The following is a 19,493-nucleotide window of genomic DNA, read 5'->3' as shown; positions in this document are numbered from 1 at the left end:
CCACTTAGCAGTGACAGGTGCTTCGGCGAGTGACTTAACTTCCCAGAGCTTCAGCCCCTGCCTCTGTGGCTATGGGGTTGTGAATGGGATCTGTCTCCCAGGGCTCTTGCACTTCCCAGATAACCAATCAGGCATTGTCTGTAATTTACACAGGAAGTATCTTCAGAGAATGGGGACTCTGGGATGAAATGGACCCCACTTGGTTCCAGGTTGTATAAGCCTCCTCCAGGTAAGTGGTCTTCATTCTCCTGGGCTCTCCAAGCCACTCCCAGCTACATGAAGGGGCTGCTGTGTGAAGTCAGGGAAGGGGCATTCCTCTAAGCATTTCCCTTATCCTGCTGGCTCCTTGCCTTTTCCTGTTCAAGGGCAGCAGGAAGGAGCCCTGGTGGAATAAGTTAGGCTCCTGAGTAGGTCTCTACCACCCAGTCTGGGAATCGAGTCTGGATTAATGCCTGGGCAATTACTTCCTGGGCAATGGCCTCAGTTGGGAAATCATTCCCAGGCAATGGGCTTTAGCTAGGAAATCATTTCCTGGGCAATGGGCCTTAGCTGGGAAATCACTTTCTGGGGCAATGGACCTGATCCTCTCTGAGCTTGAGCTTGAGAAATTGCTTCTTGGAGGAAAAAGCCTGAGTCCTAAACCTTAAAACTTGCCTCTTGGGATTATAGGCCAAGCTTCCTAATCTTATACAATTTCTACTAGGTGTCCAGACCTGAGCAAGGGCCCAAGCCTGGGAATCACTGTGGCCTATGGGCTTTGGGCAGGTGGGGAGGCAGCTGGTCCTAACCGCCTCTCTGTTCTGTTTCCCCAGCAGCAGCAGAGCCCGAGGGGCCGCAGGAGCAGACCGGAAGGGTAGAAGCCTTCAGCATGGACTCTGCCTACTCTGAGCAAGTGGCAGGGCTCCTGCAGAGGGGCAGGCCACCCCCAGCAGGCACCTGTGTCCGGGGCAATGGATCCCTGCCAGTAAGGATGTTGCTCAGAGGGTTGGCAGCTAGGCCTGGCTCTAAAGGACCAGCAGAGTCCTGCCCCACCCTCCTCACCCCTTCCATACTTCTGGGCACCCTGTGTGATGTTTGTTCACGTCACGGATATTTACTGAGTAACTACCGGGTGCCAGGGGAGCAGGGAACTTAAGGTCTGGTAATAGTATCATTATTTTTAATTATGGTCTTCTTTGTTTTCAGGCTTAGAAATTCCTCCCTAGTTTGGCAAACTGATAACTATCCATATACTGTATATATATATATATATGTTTATGTTGTTTTTATCTGTTTTAATTAATTTCAATGTCTGCTGTGAGAGACTCAACGTCCTGGTTTTTTGTTTTTTGTTTTTTTAATGCTTAATTGTCCAAGCCCAGTTCCTTCCAAATTAGGATGTCATCATTTGAATTTTGAGTTTTAAGATTGAAGTATAACTTACAGAGAAGTGTAAATATTTACCGAGTACAGCTTGCAGAGTGTACCTGTGTAATTACCATCCAGGTGGAGAAGTAGAACAACCCCACGTACCCTATGACTCCCCCTTCCCCTTCCCAGTCAGCACCCACACCCCAACCTCGCCCCAGGGTAACCACAGCCGGATTTCTTGTATCAGGGTTAGTCTTTTCACTGTTACTAAAGGAAGAAGTTCTTCATGGACCCCCTTTTTATGTGGCCTGATAATCCTGGGGAACATTTTATTGAGAGTGTTGTGGCACAAAATGTTTTTCAGTTGCTTCACCTGCATTGGCTTATTTCCTTACCTCCCCTAGGAGATGGGCTCTGTCATTACAGCCCCACTTTACACATGACAAAATAAAAGTGAAGCCCAGAGAGAAGTGGCATGGACAGGGGATAGAGCTGGCTGGTGCTGAGACCGAGACTGGAGCCCCAGCAGGCCGACCCCAGTTGACCCCTACATTCTGCTGCTCGGGAAACCTGCTCCTGCCCTTCACGATAACCTCTATTCCAATGGGAAAGTGCCTCCATTTACTCAGATGGAATTTTCCTTTAAACTTTTCATTTTGAAATAATTTGAAACTTTTAAGAAGTTGCAAAAATAGTACAGAGTTCTCATTTACTCTTTGCCCAGATTCTCCCAGTAATAATATCTTACATAATCATGTTGTTGTTGTTTGAGGAGCCCTGATGGTGTAGAGGTTAAGCTCTGGGCTGCTAACCGAAAGGTCAGCAGTTTGAACCCACCAGCTATTCCATGGGAGAAAGACGTGGCAGTCTGCTTCCATAAAGATTACAGCCTAGGAGGTGGGGCAGTTCTACACTGTCCTCCAGGGTCACTATGAGTCAGAATCAACTTGACAGCAACAGGTGTTCTTGCTGTTAGTTGCTGTCAAGCCAGTTCCTACTCACAGCAACCCCATGTGTGCAGAGTGGAACTGCTCCATAGGGTTTTCAAGGCTGTGACCTTTCTGGAGCAGATCGCCAGGCCTGTTTTCCAAGGTGCCTCTGGCTGGGTTTGAACCGCCAACATTTTGGTCAGTAGCCATTTGCACCACTCAGCCACCTTACATAATCATAGTACATAAAAAAAGTTTAAATAATGAATTTTTACTCCCAGAGCATCAGAGACAATTAGTGCTCAACATGATTTTGTTTTCTAGCCTTGATGGTTTGACTTCCCCTATTCAGCTATGAATGATGATGATAATGAATAATGCTATTAAATAACACCTACAGAGCTTTTACTCTGGACCAGGCACTATACCAAGCACTTTCCATACATAATATTATGTTGGTGGTAGTTGTCTGTATAAATAAGCTTAAAAATATTAATGTTAATAATCGAGTGCTCACTATATCAGTTATATTTATTGTTTATTTCTGCATATGAAAACAACTCCTGTTCATTGTAGAAAATTTGGAAAATAGGGTCATATACAAAAAAGGAAAAATGCAATTCAGACATAAACACTATTGATATTTGAGTGCATTATCTTCCAGTTTTTTTCATGTGTGTGTGTGTCTTTTTTCACTTAATGTTATAGAATTATGGACATTCCTATTATTATTTTATCAGTCCAGCCACTGTGGATTTTTTTTGTCTCCAAATATATATATATTTTTTAAATAATATTTTATTGTGTTTTCAGTGAGAGTATACACAGCAAATTAGGTTCCCATTTAACAATTTCTACACAAATCATTCAGTGGCATTGATTTTGTTTTTCACAATATGTCAGCATTCTTAATTCTGCTGTGGTTGTCACATTCAGCCACTGTGTTTCATACGCTTTATCTCATTTAGCCTCCCCAGCAATCCTGTGAGATAGATGCTTTTATTAGCCCCATTTTACAGATTAGGAAACTGACACACAGAAAGGTGCAGTTATTTCCCAGAACCCACAGGTGAAGTCAGGATTTGAACCCAGGAAGTATGACTCCATACCCATCCATACACTAAGCACCGGGTTGTATTATGGCTGTAACATTATTAAATACAACCACAGCATACTTCCTTACTCTTCTTAGAGCACTCTAATGGGGGCATTGGGAAATAATCTGGTCAAATCCCCCAGGCAATAATATGGAACATATCTGGCCCTCCCTCTTCACCTTTGGCAGCAGGGATGCCTGAAGCTGCAGGCAGAGCCCATTATGGCCTCTAGATGGCGCTGTAGGGCATCGTTTATTTTTCAATTATTCTGTCATTACTCAGAGTGAGGAAGAGGAGTGTTGGAGCTGTGGATGGCTTGGCCAAGGGTAGGGACAGATGGGGTGAGGGAGAGTAACAAAAGGTAAGGGTAGAAGCAATGATAAGGGGTCTATGGAGTGAGCCCTCTTCTCCAGACCCTCATGTTGGAATGCACGCAGTAAAAGCAGCTTCCATTAATTGGGACCTCACTATGTGCGAGCACTATGCCAAGCACTTCGTTGGCACTATCTCGTTTTACCCTCGCAAAAACCTTATGAGGCAGGCATTATTTTGTGATTACAGATGGGGAATTAGAGGCTCGGGGTGTCAGCCAGGTCGTAAGAGGTGGAGCTCAGGTTTGACTCTAGGACGGAATCATGACACCCACCACCCCCCAGCTCTATGCATTCTGCGGTCCCTCTTGCCTAAACGCCTGGGAGGGATGGTGGAGCCTGGAAAGGCTCGTCAGACACGAGGCTGGAGAAACTGTCTTTCATTCCCTCCCTAGAAGTTTAGAATCCTCAAGGGCAGACTTGGCGTGACGAGGATAGGAGACCTGTCCTTGCAGGACATGAAGAAGATCCCTCCATTGGCCCTTATAGAGCTGACGGCGCTCTGCGACGTGCTCGGCGTGGACCTGAAGAGGAGCAAGGCGGCCAAGCGGAGAGCGACAGGTCAGCAGCCCCCGCAGGCCAGGCACACGCTTCTCCTCTGGGGATCTGCGTGCTTGTGGCTGTTGTGGGTGCCGTCGAGCTGATTCCGACTCACAGCGATCCTTACAGGACAGAGTAGAACTGCCCCATAGGGTTTTCTAGGCTGTAATCCTTACCGGAGCAAATGGCCAGGTCTTTTCTCCTCCAGAGCTGCTGCTGGGTTCGAGCTGCCAACCTTTTCCGTTAGCAGCCAAGTGCTTAACCATTGCACCACCAGGGCTCCTTAAAACATGTTTAGCTTCTATATTTCTTTCAGTTACATTTATTATTTCTGCATATGAAAACAATTCCTGTTCATTGTAGAAAAATTGGGAAATAGGGTCAAATACAAAAAAGAAAAAATACAATCCAGATCTAAACACTGTCGACATTTGAGCATGCTGTCTTCCGTTTTTTTCATGTGTGTGTGCATGTTTGTGTCCTCTCCACGTAATATTATAGAATTGTGGACATTCTCATTATTATTGTATCACTCAGCTATTGTCACAATCATGCTATGTAACTGTCTTAGTCATCTAGTGCTGCTATAACAGAAATACCACAAGTGGATGGCTTTAACAAAGAGTTTATTCTTTCACAGCCTAGTAGGCTAGAAGTCTGAATTCAGGGCATCAGCTCCAGGGGAAGGCTTTCTCTTTTGGCTCTGAAGGAAGGTCATTGTCATTAATCTTTCTGGTTGAGGAGCTTCTCAGCACAGGGACCGTAGGTCCAAAGGACACGCTATGCTCCTGGCTCTTCTTTCTTGGTGATTTGAGGTCTCCATGTCTCTCTCCTCGCTTCTCTCTTCTATATATCAAAAGAAATTGGCTTACGGACACAGTCTAATCTTGTAGATCTCATCAGTGTTAACTGCCTCTAATCCATCTCATTAACATCATAGTGATAGGATTTACAACACACAGGAAAATCACATCAGATAACAAAATGATGGACAATCATGCAATACTGGAAATCGTGGCCTAGCCAAGCTGACAGATATTTAGGGGAGGACACAATGCAATTCATGACAATAACAAACACCCCCAAAACTCAGTGACCTAAAACAATAACTACTTACCCTTGCTCAAGTGTCTGTGGGTGAACTGGGGGTTGGTTTGCTGATCTAGGCTGGGTTGGGTTTAGGTCAGCTTCATAGGTTTCCCATCCTCCTGTCTCCATCAGACCAGCTGGATCCTGTTCTTCTCATGGCAATGGCAAAGCACAAAAAGGTAAAGCCCACAACACAAGAGCTCTGCTTGCATCGTGTAGATATATTTCAATCATCAAGCTAGTACTATGGCCAAGCCTAAACTAAGGGGTAGGGAAGTACGCTCCACTACTCTAGTGGGAAGAACTGAGAAGTCACAAGGCAAAGGGCATGGATGCAGGGAGGGGTAATGAATTTGAAACAATATTATCATTTACTACAATTATTAAACATTCTTTGAAAACCTGGTTTTTAATCACTGCACTATTTTCTTCCTTATGGATATAAAAAAAAAGAAAGTTGATTTATTTAACCGTGTGCCTAATAGTTCCCAGGTTTTTGCTATTATATACAATGCAGCACAATGACTATTGTACACGGAACTTAGAATATACTTATCAGTTAGGTTCTTCATGGACCCGTTTTTATGTGGCCTGCTAATCCTAGGGAACATTTTTTTTCTCTTAAAAAAAAATTTTTTTTATTGTGCTTTAAGTAAAAGTTTACAAATCAAGCCAGTCTCTCATACAAAAACTTATTCACGCCTTGCTATGTACTCCTAGCTTCTCTCCCCCTAATGAGAGAGCACACTCCTCCTCTCCACCCTGTCTTTCCTGTGTCTATTCAGCCAGCTGTCCCCCTCTGCCTTCTCATCTCCCCTCCAGACAGGAGCTGCCCACATAGTCTCATGTGTCTACTTGAGCCAAGAAGCTTACTCCTCACCAGTATCATTTTCTGTCTTGTGGTCCAGTCTAGGGAACATTTTACTGAGCGTGTCCATGGCACAACGCATTTTCCAGTTGCTCCACCTACATTGGCTTGTTTCCTCACCTCCGGTGGGAGATGGGCTCTGTCATTACACCCCCACTTTACAGATGACAAAATAAAATTGAAGCCTAGAGACTTGGACAGGGAATAGAGCTGTCTAATATACAATAACGTATGAAAGTGTTCACCTCTCTACATCCTTGTCAACATTGTGTATTGTGATTTGTGTGTGTGTAAAATAAAAAGTAAAATGCCTGGAGACAAAAGGGTGGTAGATAAGAAAAACCAGGGCTAGAACTCTAGCAGGGAGGGTGGTAGGCAGCTAAAGAGAGAAGGAATGAGGTTGTAGAGAAGAACTAAAGACAGCATGGTTGAGAAAGCCTGGTAAATACGTTTCTTAGCAACTCGGCCTATCCCTGCAGTGCTAAACGCTCTACCTCGGATTGTTGTAACAGACTGTACTTGGTGCTCCCAGGGGCGGCAGCACAGTTTCCTTCCCATACCTCTTTATCCAGCTGAGGTTTTCTGCTCTGTGGCACATTGAACGTTTCCTTTATTGCTGAGGCCAAATGTTCTGCTCAAGAGATGTGGAGAAGTTTGGTCTCAGCTACTCTCCAGAGAGCCCGGTCCTTACGCAGCAAAAAGATCCGAGTCCAGCCACCCGGGAGATCTTGCAAGTGGAAGCCAGATTGTGATTCCAGGAAGTGAAATACACCTTTGCCCTCTTGACTTCCTGCAGAAACTCGCCTTTTTGGCATGCCCCTTGACGCCTTGCTGGAAGCTGACCGCAAAGTCCTCCCCAGCACCCAGGTCCCCCTGGTCCTGCAAGCTGTAAGTTGTCCCCAGCTTCGGCTTCTAACTGGCTCTTGAGAGGCTGGCTCTGGGCACCACTGTTGGGAGGTGCATAGCAAAGGGGATAAGAGCATGGGCTGTAGTCTCAGGGAGACCTGGGTTCAAATTCTGACTCTTATAGTTGCTTTTAGAGAGATTTAGGGTAGATTATTGAATCTTTATGATCACCTCTTTCAACATCTGTAAAGCTGGGTCAACGATAATACTCCCCTCCTCCCAATAAGCATTAAACTAGAAGATGGCATTTAAAGCTGTTCACACAATGCCTGGCCCTTGGAAAGCTACTGTAATTATTTTAAGGAAAACCCTTCTTCGAGCATTCCCCTCTTCCTGGTTTTCATGGGAGGCAAACACACTAGTTTGAATCCTACTTTTCAATGGTTGCTGGTTAAAATGTTGTTTTTGTCTTTTTCTCTCAAAGCTGCTGTCCTGTTTGGAAAAGAGAGGGCTGGACACAGAAGGAATTCTCAGGGTGCCGGGATCCCAGACCAGGATCAAGGTAATGATTTGGCTTCCCCTGCTTCATCGAGGCTGCATCTCCTGGTGCCTCTGCGTATGCATTAAGCTGGGAGAGAATCCAGTTCGTGGCTTGTCAGTGTTCTGTCTTTGGCCTTTGTGTGGGTTGTGGAATTCCAGCAGGTTCAAAAGGGCGGCGTTGGCCCAATAGAGCATGGTAGTTGAGAGTGTGTGCTCTGGAGTCAGATTGGCCAATATTTTGAGCTCAACCCTGTGCTCAGTGACTTACATTAGGCCATTTAATCCTCGTGTCAACCCTGCAAAGTAGGTGCTGTTATTGTTCCCATTTTGCAGGTAAGGAAACTGAGGCTTTCTCTAGTAGAGCCACTTATGCTGAAACCTTGGGCCAATTTCTCGCTGATGCCACCTCATTTTTCAGGGGCTAGAAAAAAAGCTGGAGAGAGACTTCTATACTGGTCTTTTTAGCTGGGATGAAGTTCATCACAACGATGCATCTGATTTGCTGAAAAGGTTCATCCGGGAGCTTCCGGCACCTCTGCTCACTGCTGAGTACCTTCCGGCCTTCGCTGTGGTGCCCAGTGAGTATGCCCCGAGCCCTTTGCATTGGGGGAAGGAGAGCCTAAGGCCCTTGGCCTTAGATAGAGAGGGAATGCGGTAGGAAAGCAGGACAACCTGTTTCCAGGGATGTCTGCTCTCTGTGCTCTGGAGCTGACGGGAGGAAGTGGAGAGAAGAGGTCTCAGAGACTCTTGATCATGTGTGCATGTGTGTGCATGTGTGTGTGTATATGTGTGAGCACACCTGTGCACAACACAATGAGCAATCAGAGGATGTGCATGAGAGGAGGAAGGTAAGCTTCTCCACACCATGGCCCTCACTGCAGTCACCCACAGGGCCCAGCTCCTTCCCGCCTGATCTCTGTGGGGCTGAGCGCACGAAGGTACACCTAGCTGTGTGTCTCGGCACACGTGTATATATGCATGTCCGTCTGTGCACACGTCCACAGATTGGCATGTATTGCCCAGACCGCTCTCTGTTTATATTCTGCATATGTGTGTTTCTGTCTGGACTTCTCACAATCCATAGGGTACAAACACAGTCCCTTCTATTTTTCTCAAAAAATTTAACCAATCCACTTGCAACCTCAAGGGAAGCCCAGTTCTCTCCATACCCTCCTATCTATCTCTGTCTCTTGTCTTTCTCTCTCTCTGAATTCTCCAGAAACCTTTAGGGCTTGGACATTCTGGCTTGCACCCCCAAGCCAGGGGCCAGGACCCTGACTGTCCACTCCAGCCATTGCTTCTCCCAGCCTCATTTTGAAGTACAAGCCGATCGCGTCACTCCACTGCTTCATGCCTTCCACAGCACCCTTGTAATGAAACCCAGCCCTCCTCCGAGCTCAGACCCTCCTATCTCTGACCCCATCTCCTGGCCCTTCCCTCACCACCACCACTGGGCTCACCTGCTTTGTGTCCCTCCTTCTCCTCACTTCTTCAGGGCCTCAGCACTTGCTGTTCTTTCTGTCTGGAGAGCTGCCCCCCACCCACCCACCTGCTCCCCTTTCACTTGGCTGCTTCCTTCCATTCAGATGTCAGCACCTCAGCGAGGGCTTCCTTGGCCATCCCTCGTCACGCTGGCCACCTACCGTGGGCACCACTCATCATAACACTCTTTTATTTTCTGAGTAGCATGTGCCAATCTGTGGAGCTATTTAGTCATTTCTTTGGTTGTTTATTGTCTGTCTTCTCCCATGAAATATAAGACTGTGACCTTGTTTGCTTCCTTCACTATTGTATCCGAGGTGCCTGGAATGGACAAGGCAAATAATAGGGCGTTGATAGGTAGGGGGAGTCCCTAGAATGACCAAGGTGATTTTCCAGAACCTTTCTCATTAAATCCAAGATACAAAAAAAAAAAAACAAAACACTGATTAAATCCTCAGCCTAGCCTCCCACGATGTGTGTGATGTATGTGTGTGTCCACACTCACACACGCACTATCATCATCTCTCTTTGAGCGATAGGTGAGTCTGTATGTACAGACCACCATACATTTTTATACCTTTTCGTGTGTCCATCTGGGGTGTGCATGCTGGCTTTGGTGCAGATCAACATGTATTTTATATGAATCTGCACCTAAAGGTTGCACCCCACAGACCCATTGCATTTTTAACCCTGGGATATAGCTCTCAGACTGCATATCTAGATACGTGTGTGCACACATACACGCACATGTGTGCATACATGCCGCTGTGCACATTGTGTGTGTTTGGGTGTGCATTATATACACGTGTGTGCACGTGTGTGTGTGTGTGTGTGTGTGTGTGTGTGAGTGTTCACAATGTATAGGGAGTGATCTCCAGCATCAGCACTTCTCAGGCCTCTTTCTGAGCTGACACTGGTCCAGGAAACAGTTCCGGGCCTTATGAAGAGGGAATCATGGCTGTCCTGGACTTTCCAGCTCTGGAATCTCCCCTCCCCAAGAAGGGGCCTCCGGACTGAGGGAGGGGAGTCCTGAGCCTCCCATGGAAACTGAAGCCCTTGGTCTTCCCTCAGACATCCCCAACCTGAAGCAGCGCCTACAGGCTCTCCACCTGCTCATCCTGCTCCTCCCAGAACCCAACAGAAACACCTTGAAGGTAAAGGTTACCGTGAGCTGCCTCCACTCTACCCCCTCACTCCACCACAGTCACAGCTTCAAATGTGCTCATTCATTCATTCAACAGCTATGCCAGGTGCCGGGTATATGGATGACTGGCACAGATTTTCCTGAGATTTTTTTCCCTAAACACACCCATTGAAAGGGGATAGTGTTTCCAGAGTGGACACTGCAGAATATTAGTTCCATGTGATCCTAACAGGTGTTACAGGGAAGAGCTTTCTGTGTCCAAATAAAATGGGCAAGCACTGTGTTAATGACACAAAGTCAGGCATATTTCTTTCTCGCAGGACTTCTCAGAGCCTTTAGTACACTAAGGCTTTGTGAATTTCCAAGTGGAATTAGAATACGTACACTTCCCTAACTTATCTGATCATGGGCCACTTTTGTTGTAGAAAGCATGGCATGGCATTGGTGTTCTGTGGGGAACCAGTTTGGGAAACACTCCCTTAGGGAAATCCCACTGTGTGCTATTGGGATGGGTGCTCAGGGCTGGGGTCCGGGACTCAGCCTTGGCTTAGCTCCCTGCACCTTCCTGAATGTCTTTGGGTCAGACTTGAGATGTTCTTCCAGGGTGAGGCTGTGGGGAGGACCATGTCTACCGGAATTCTTGTCTGGTGAGGATGTAGGAGGCCACAAGGAAGGCTTTATAACCAGATACAGTGATCTTCACATCTTGTGCCTCACCTCTGGTTGAAGTGACAACCTCTTTGAGTTTCTGTTTCCTTTGATAATAATAGCATTTCGGGTGGTTGTTTTGGGAATTACAAGAGGTAACACGTGAGAAACCATGGAGTAGATGTGGTACTTATCAGGTACCCAAATATATGTGCTTCCATCCATCCATCTGTCCATCCAACCGCTCATCCATCTTTCTTTCCATCCTTCCATCATCTATCATCTATCCTCCTTCCTTCCATCTTTTCTTCTATCCATTTCTCCTTCCCACCCATTCTTACTGGCTATATAGCCTTAAGCATACTCTCCAAGCCTCAGTTTCCATCTGTGTAAAATGGGTACAATAATAGAACTTACAAAGTTATTGTGAAGATTAAATGAGATAACAAATGCATATAAGGCTCTAATTAAAGGGCCAGGGATACAAGGGGGATTATTTAATGTGGTAGCTATTATCATCTCCTTTTCTTTCTGTCCTTTCTTCTCCCTTCTTCTGTCATTTTTGGGCATACTAGAAAGAAGGAGTTGACTGTCCTAAGGCTCACTAGGAAAAAGCCCACTTCTCAGAACTGTGGCTCTTTTCTGCCTGGAAGTTGAAGTCTGACCCCAATGTCCTCACTACTGTCTATGGGAGCAAGGAGAGGAAAAGGTTTGGGCCACATTTTACAGAGCAGGGAACTAAGACAGAGAGGTCATAGGGCAGGCTGGTGGCCAAGCTGGAACTAAAACCCCTATTCCTGCCCTCCCAGCCTCTGGCTCCTTCTACATGTCCCTAAGTCACATATCAGGTTGTTCTGAGAAAGGTGGGGAAGTATCTGGAACATGCTGAGATTCAAGGGAGGTTCTGTGCCCTTCCCCAGGCACTCCTGGAGTTCCTCAGAAAGGTGGTGGCCCGAGAACAGAGCAACAAGATGACGCTGTGGAACGTGTCCACAGTGATGGCCCCTAATCTCTTCCTGCACCAAGGGCAGCCCCCCAAACTCCTCAGGGGCAAGGAGAAGCAGCTGGCTGAGGGGGCAGCCGAGGTGGTGCAGATGATGGTGCATTACCAGGATCTGCTGTGGACGGTGGGTGCTGCTGGGAAAGGCAGGGAGGGGGTGCCCACCTGGGAGATGGGACAGGCCTCTTCCTCCTCTGGGTGCAGCTGCCCTGTTGCCCCTGGGTCCAGGGTCAGCATGTACCGTCCTCTTAAACCCCTAGTTGTGTCTGTTCCTGGACCTCTCCTGGACCCCACGTATGGGCCCGTGTCGTCTTCCTCCCCCTGCCTCAGTGCCCGAGATGTGTCTACACTTGCTGCCTCCACTGCTGCACCTCTCAGTCACTCCACTGGCACCTGGTGTGCCCCAGATAACAGGTGTTCCCTGAGCTCCTGCAAAGAATTCCTCCACATCAGAGCTTGAATGGTGCAGAGAAAGCCCATCCTGAGGCTGGGGACACAGTGCATGCCTAAGACAGACCGAGACACTCCCTGCCCCCACCATGAGCTTTGCGCCAAGTAACAAGCCACAGCAAGGGCGAGGGGCAAGAGCAGGAAGAGACTCCTCTGTGGTGTGAGCATGCAAGGCCTGCTGAAATATGAGGGTGGTCTTCCCAGTAAAAGACCCCTCTAGTACTCGAGATTCCCACAAACACAAGATAGCCCTAGCCCTGTCCACCACTGCAAAACTGTAAAGTTATGATGACCAGTGTAGGAATTGCTGGCTGCTCTGTGTGTGTGTGTGTGTTTTGTGGGTGAGGGATTGCATCACCAGCATGTCTTTCAACTCTCTGGTATAAAATAGCTATTAAACACATTGGATTGTAATACTTTTTCTATCACAGGGAATTTTTTTAAAATTCAAGAAATGCCTAAATACCTTCTCATAAAAAGTTTCAGGCAACATACCAAAAAACCCAAACCCATTGCCATTGAGTCGATTCCAATTTATGGTGACCCCATGTGTTATATAGAGTAGAACTGCTTCATAGGGTTTTCTTGGCTGTAATCTTTATGGAAGCAGATCTCCAGGTCTCACTTCCTCATTGATAGGTGGGTCTGAACCACCAACCTTTAGGTTAGCAGCCAAGTGCAAGCCATTTGTGCCAAATTTCCCCTCACCTCTCCCCCAAGGTGCTTTACGTGTATCATCTTATTTATGCGTCACACAGCTAGTAAAGTGAGGAGCCAAGAATCAAACCCTGGCTCTGCCTCTGTTTCCAGGGCTCATGGAGCCTGGCTGTGTCTGCTGGTTCTGATTCTACAGAGGGGCACGAGTTGATCTGGGAGTCTCTGTGGGAATTCTCCAATGCAGGGTTGGCTGGGGGCTCTCAAAGCCCAGCCCCCTCCAGGTGCGCTCTTGGGGACTCCCTGCCTGAGTGTGCCAGTGAAAAGCTGTCCCACAGCACGCAGGCCCCTCCAGCCTTCTGTCGGGGAGACCTCTGCCCACTAAGCCTCTGGATCCCTTACTCAATGGCCCTCTTTAGGGGTTAAATGCCCTCCCTAGTCCCACAAAACTAGTGCCTCAATTCCGTGCTCAACAAATCAGTATTGCCAAGTCTGCTGGGATGCTGGGAAAGAGGCCACAGTGACCCTGCCTCCGAGCCCCAGCAGCCCCACGCCCCTGTTAAGCTTCGATTCTGTCTGGCCAGGTCGCCTCGTTCTTGGTCGCCCAGGTGCGAAAACTGAACGAGAGCAGCAGCCGGCGCTTCCAGATTTGCGACAGGGGCCTCAAGACTTGGTTGCGGAGGATGCACGCGGACCGGGACAAGGCGGAGGATGGGTCGGGGACGGTGAGTATCCTCCTCTGTACGGATGGAGAAAAGGACCGGGGCGCGGGGCGCGGGGCGCGGGGCGGGGGCGGGGGGCGGCAGGACGGGAGGGACCCAGGGGCGGGGCATCACCAAGCTCTCAGTGCTCGCCGCAGGCTGCTGCAACGGCTCTACCGCTCTGGCCACCAGGGGGCGCCCAGGCCCCACCGCATCGAGCGAGGAGCAGGTGCCTTAGAAATGAGGGAGATGCCAGGGCCCTGACGAAGGAGGAAGACTGGCGTGGGGCGGGGAGGGGGCTTCTCACAGACGCCATCTCCCCGGCCCCTTTGTTAGGGAGCCCGTGTGTGCCTGGCCGAGGGGTGGAAAAGTGGGGGTCGTTTTGTGGGCTGTGGGGTTAAAGCGAAGCAGAAGGGGAGGAAAGACCTTCCAAGAATACCGAATATTCCTCGGAGGAGTATTGAACACGGTTCCCTGTGAAAGTCGAAACCAAAAGCAGCAGCTGCTGTGGAGTCGATTCGAACTTAGGGTAACCCCATGTGTGTCAGAGTAGAGTGGTGCTCCACAGGGTTTTCAGTCTGATTTTATTTTTTATTTTTGTTGTGCTTTAAGTGAAAGTTCACAAACCAAGTCAGTCTCTCATACAAAAACCAATGACTGATTTTTTTTTAAAGTAGATCTCTAGGCCTTCTGAGAAGCCACTAGATGGACTTGAACTTCCAACCTTTCAGTTATCAACCAAGAGCGTTAACCATTTACTCCACCAAGTGACTCTATTAAAGTCCAGAACATAGAAATTGGCCAGGGTTTTGCCTGCACTGTGGTGATGGGTGTGAGGGATGAGTACTCATATAAGTCTATCTGTCTGTATTTGTAGGTACATTGCATGTACTTCTATTATGTACATGAGCGTGAACGCATGTGTGCAAGTATGTGTCTATGCCTGCATTTGTGTGCACGTGTCTATATATGTGGACATGATATGATCTGTGCACTAGCGCCTAGAATGTTTGTGTATGTGTCCATCTTGTGATTTGGAGTGTGGGTATTTGTGCAAGTGCACACGTATGTGTTCATACACACGCATTTGAATTGTAGGCATGTACATGTGTGCCTGTGCATATGGATCCTTCTCTCCGCAGACTCCCAAAGTGGCGAAGATCCAGGTGGCCTGCTCTATCAAGGACCCCGTGGAGGTGCTCCTGACTCGCAGCACCAAAGTGGCCCATGTGCTGAGGCAGTTCTCAGAGTACCACCGCCCTAGGTCACAGGGCCAAGAGAGCAGTGAGGACGCGCACAGCCACCTCCGTTGGTAAGGGGCACCTCACTGGGCTGGAGTTTCTCCCCTTCAGGAAGCAGGAACGGGACTCAGGCAGGAGTGAGCACCTCAGAGCTGAAGGCCATTGAAAGGGGTTGCCCACGCCCTTAGCCTGGCCTTTGGCCTTTCCCTTTCTAGGATGGGTCAGAAGAGCGTTCTCCGAGCTTCTTAGAGAGCTTCTGGGCTCCAAATAATAGTGATAGTAGACACAATTCACTCATCCATTTAGTCATCTAACAGTTATTTAATGAACACCTACTATGGACCTGGCACCATGTGGAATGCTAGAATAGCAAAAAACAGAGGCCCTGCCCTGACAAACTCACAGCCCTGTGGAAGAGGCAGACATGGATCAAATAACCACGAAGTAAATATTAAGTTATTGGCTGTATTAGGTCATATAATAAATGTAAGGAGCAGTATGAGTGTAAAATAAGGCACCTGGTATAGTCTGGGGGTGAGAGAAAGTTTCCAGGCCAAGAACCGCATGTGTGAAGGTCCTGAGGCAGCAAGGAGCATGGCATGGCCAAAGAGCTGAAAGAAGGTCAGTGGGGTTGATGTGCGGCTGTCATCCCAGGAGGCAAGAAACACCCTGAGCCCTCAGGACCCTCCTTGATGGGTTTGGCACAAGAGACTCTCAGGCTGTCAGTCCTTAGCAGGTGTCTTCTCCAGCCCCTCCTTGCACAAATGGGACCACTAATGCCAGAGAAGGGAAAGGGCTTGCTACAGTCACAGAGCAAATTGGGGGCAGATCCTGGAAATAGACTCAGAATATCTGTAAGTACCATAAAATATATGATTATGTTGTTGTTACTGTTAGGTGCTGTTGAATGAGTTCCAACTCATACTGACCCTAAGTACAACAGAATGAAACACTGCCCAGTTCTATGCCAACCTCATAATCATTGCTCTGTTTGAGCCTGTTATTGCAGCCACTGTGTCAATCCATCTCCTCAAGGGTCTTCCTCTTTTTTGCTGACCCTCTACTTTACCAAGCATGATGTCTTTCTCCAGGGACTGGTCCCTCCTGATAACATGTCCAAAGTACGTAAGACGAAGTCTGGCCATCCTTGTTTCTATGGAGCATTCTGGCTGTACTTCTTCCAAAACAGACTTGTTCATTTTTCTGGTAGTCCATGGTATATTTAATATTCTTTGCCAACACCACAATTCAAAGCCATCAGTTCCTCTTCAGTCTTCCTTATTCATTGTCCAGCTTTTGCACGCATATGAGGTGATTGAAAATACCATGGCTTGGATCAGGTGCACCTTAGTCCTCAAAGTGACATCTTTGCTTTTTAACACTTCAAAGAGGTCTTTTCAGCAGATTTGCTCGATGCAATATATCATTTAATTTCTTGACTGCTGCTTCCATGGGTGTTGATTGTGGATCCCAGTAAAATGAAATCCTTGACAACTTCAGTCTTTTCTCCATTTATCATGGTGTTGCCTATTGGTCCAGTTGTGAGGATTTTTGTTTTCTTTACGTTGAGGCGTAGTCCATACTGAAGGCTGTAGTCCTTGATCTTTATCAGTGAGCCTTTCCACTACTCATTTGTTACTTTCATATTGTGGTGGCTTGCTTGTCACTGTGATGCTGGAAGCTATGCTACCAGTATTTCAAATACCAGCAGGGTGACCCTTGGTGGACAGGTTTCAGTGGATCTTCCAGATTCAGACTAGGAAGAAGGACTTGAAGATCTACTGCTGAAAAAACCAACCGGTGAAAGCCTACATACTCATACAACATCCATAATCCATCTGGACTCAGCAACTGCCCCTCATAGCAGGTTCCTGTCCCCGTGTGTCCCCCTCACCCCACCACCTCACAGCATCCCCCCACTCCAGTGCCCAGCAGGATGGGGCCTTGCAGCCCTCATCAAATGCCCTCCAGCTGCCCCTTTCCTGCTTTTGGGTGCTGGGCTCCTTCACTGTCTCCAGCTCTCTCAGGAGGGTCTTTGCGTCTCTTCTCCCGCCTGGGACTAAAGCCCAGTGAGGACCACCTGCCCAGGCCTAGGGTCTATAAGCAGTTGTTGCCTTGCTGCCTCCAGAACAAGAACCATGAGTTTTCTTCTCTCTGTCTTGCAGCAACAGGTCCAGGGAGTCAGCCGACATCCTTCTTTATGAAGTTGGAGGGAATATCAGTAAGTGCCCCTGTGGGAACTGGGTCAAGTGGGTCCCTGGGAGCTCTCCACCTCGAGGGTGCACTGGGTCCCTCTAGGGGAGGTGGACGCCCACCTCGGATGAACCTGCTCCCCAGGCCTCTGTCTCCAGTGAAACCAGTAAACCCACAGGTGGAGCCCTCCTGGGAGGTTAGGGTTCAGCGTGTGTGGGACCTTGGGATTCCATCCTGGAGTCTGGAGCTGGCCTCAGGCTTGGAGACCAGGGGCAGTCTATCTATCTATCTATCTATCTGTCTGTCTGTCTGTCTGTCTGTCTGTCTATCTATCTATCTACCTATCATCCATCTATCTATCTGTCTACCTATCATCCATCTATCTATCTGTCTATCTATCAATCTGTCTGTCTATCTGTTGTGTTTGTTGTGTGCTGTCAAGTCGATTCCAACTCATAGCAACCTATAGGACAGAAAAGAACTACCCCCTAGGGTTTCCTAAGCTGTAATCTTTACGAAGACAGATTGCCAGGCCTTCTCTCCTGCAGAGCCACTGGTGGGTTTGAATCACTGGCATTTCAGTTAGTAGCCTAGCACTTACCTCTGCACCATGAGGGCTTGCTCATACATATGTATATATATCTATATATATATTTGTTGTTGTTGTTTGCTTGAAGGCTGTCAGTACCACCAGTGAAGTTGACCCTTCTGGCACCCTAGCTGAGGTGGACCTCCTCCCTGGCCAATGGGCCAGAGATTCCTTAAGATTTTGGCACATGTCCAGCTCTGAGAGGCCTCTGGCTCTGTGGGAACCAAGGATGGGCAGCTGTTTTGGGCTGAGTTCCCTAGGGCACTGATTCTCATACTTGGGCCTTCATCAGAATCACCTGGTAGGCTTGTTAAACCGCAGATTGCTGGCCCCCACCCCCAGAGCTGTGGAGCCCACAAATTTGCATTTCTAACAAGTCCCCAAGTGATGCTGATGCCGCTAATCCGGGGACCACACTTTATGAACCACTGCCCAAGAAGCAGAGGCTAAGACAAGGATCCAGGAGTGAGTAATGCGTGGAGGGGGTGCTCATCAGGAAAAGCCAGCAAGGGAGGAAAAGAAGGAAAGCAGGGAGAAGGCGGGGTGCCAGGATGTGGAGTTGAGTGAAGTCTAGCTTTGACCTGATCCACAAGGGGGCGCTGGAGCATAAATTGCATTAGAGTTGTTCACTTGTGAGGCAAGGAGGCTGGGCTTTCCTACCTCTCTGTGGGTCAATTGTGGGCTGTGGGGGAGGGGCATCTTTCCTCAGTGGAGGTCATTTCTTCAGAGAATGGGGTAGCTGTGAACCTATAGCAGCCAAGGCTCACACAGCCAGGGTAACGGGTGTGTGCACTGGCTGGGTGAGGGCCTCTTCCAGTATCTTCCACAGTCACCACCCTCAACTTCCTTTGCCCCTTCATCCCACAGGTGAGCATCGCCTGGACCCAGACGCCTACCTCTTAGATCTGTACCGGGCCAACCCCCACGGTGAGTGGGTCATTAAACAGAGCCCTACCTAAGCCCGGGGCTCTAGGGAGCAGCCCTGGATGCCACATCTCCTTCCCCCCAACACCGAGAACAAGAGGACACGGGCCTGTTTGCTTTGATACTGCCGCAGCCAGTGCCTGGAACCACCCTGGGAGGCTGGAGGCACTGAGAGGTTGGCTCCCTGCGAGTTTCAGGTTAGGGTCTGAGCAGGGAGGAATTCACCAGAAAGCTCTAAGAAGCTGGCCTAGTGTGGGAGCAAAACTGTTTTGAGGGGAACGTCTGGGACCTCCAAGGCCCCTTCTTTCTAAAATGCCTCTCAGACCCCACAAAAAACTCAGGACTGGGGTGGCTCCCCCACTTCATTCCCAGGCACACGAAGCCCCCATTTCCATCCACCCCACCACTTCGTGTGCCCGGATCTCCATGGATTTTTGTCCACTATTCCCAGCCCAAAAGAGAACTTGAAAATACATCACCTTTATCAAGGAGGAGGTTCTCCTGCTAAACTGACCCCGCACTGCACAGTAGGAACAGCACTGGAGAGATGCCAGGAGAGCTCTGTGAACTTGGGGAAGCCCCTTCCCCTCTCTGAGTCTCCTTGAAGGAGAAGGAAGTTGGGCCTCAGGGGAGCAAAAGCCCTCCCGTGGCCATGACCAGCTGGGAACAGCTGGGGAGAACTGAAAATGGAGGAACTTCCCTCACACCTTGAACATTTTCAATGTTGGTTTGTACAATCTTGTCGTTTTCTAATATATTTAAATTCTATTTGGACATTAAAGGCACAAGAAGTTAAATGCCATTCTTCCAAGTTTTCTTTTTTCCCCTCTTCCCAGT

The 19,493-nt window shown here is 48.3% G+C and overlaps 1 protein-coding gene across 1 annotated transcript in view; it reads left to right on the top strand.

The window, feature by feature from the left end:
• ARHGAP40 (Rho GTPase activating protein 40) overlaps positions 1–18,691 on the top strand; it is a 44,057-nt gene extending 25,366 nt beyond the window's left edge. Inside the window, exons 4-15 of the mRNA XM_049869902.1 lie at positions 154–229; positions 816–964; positions 4,143–4,308; positions 7,041–7,132; positions 7,575–7,652; positions 8,049–8,208; positions 10,184–10,266; positions 11,825–12,031; positions 13,593–13,733; positions 14,852–15,021; positions 17,116–17,171; positions 18,600–18,691. Coding sequence (XP_049725859.1) covers positions 154–229; positions 816–964; positions 4,143–4,308; positions 7,041–7,132; positions 7,575–7,652; positions 8,049–8,208; positions 10,184–10,266; positions 11,825–12,031; positions 13,593–13,733; positions 14,852–15,021; positions 17,116–17,171; positions 18,600–18,691 — 1,470 coding nt within the window. The remainder of the gene's footprint in view (positions 1–153; positions 230–815; positions 965–4,142; positions 4,309–7,040; positions 7,133–7,574; positions 7,653–8,048; positions 8,209–10,183; positions 10,267–11,824; positions 12,032–13,592; positions 13,734–14,851; positions 15,022–17,115; positions 17,172–18,599) is intronic.
• Positions 18,692–19,493: the final 802 nt, after the last annotated feature.

Source organism: Elephas maximus, chromosome 25 (assembly GCF_024166365.1).
Source record: "Elephas maximus indicus isolate mEleMax1 chromosome 25, mEleMax1 primary haplotype, whole genome shotgun sequence".
NCBI lineage: Eukaryota > Metazoa > Chordata > Mammalia > Proboscidea > Elephantidae > Elephas > Elephas maximus.
The sequence above is the reverse complement of the archived record's forward strand: the minus strand, read 5'-3'. Positions and strand labels throughout refer to the sequence as shown.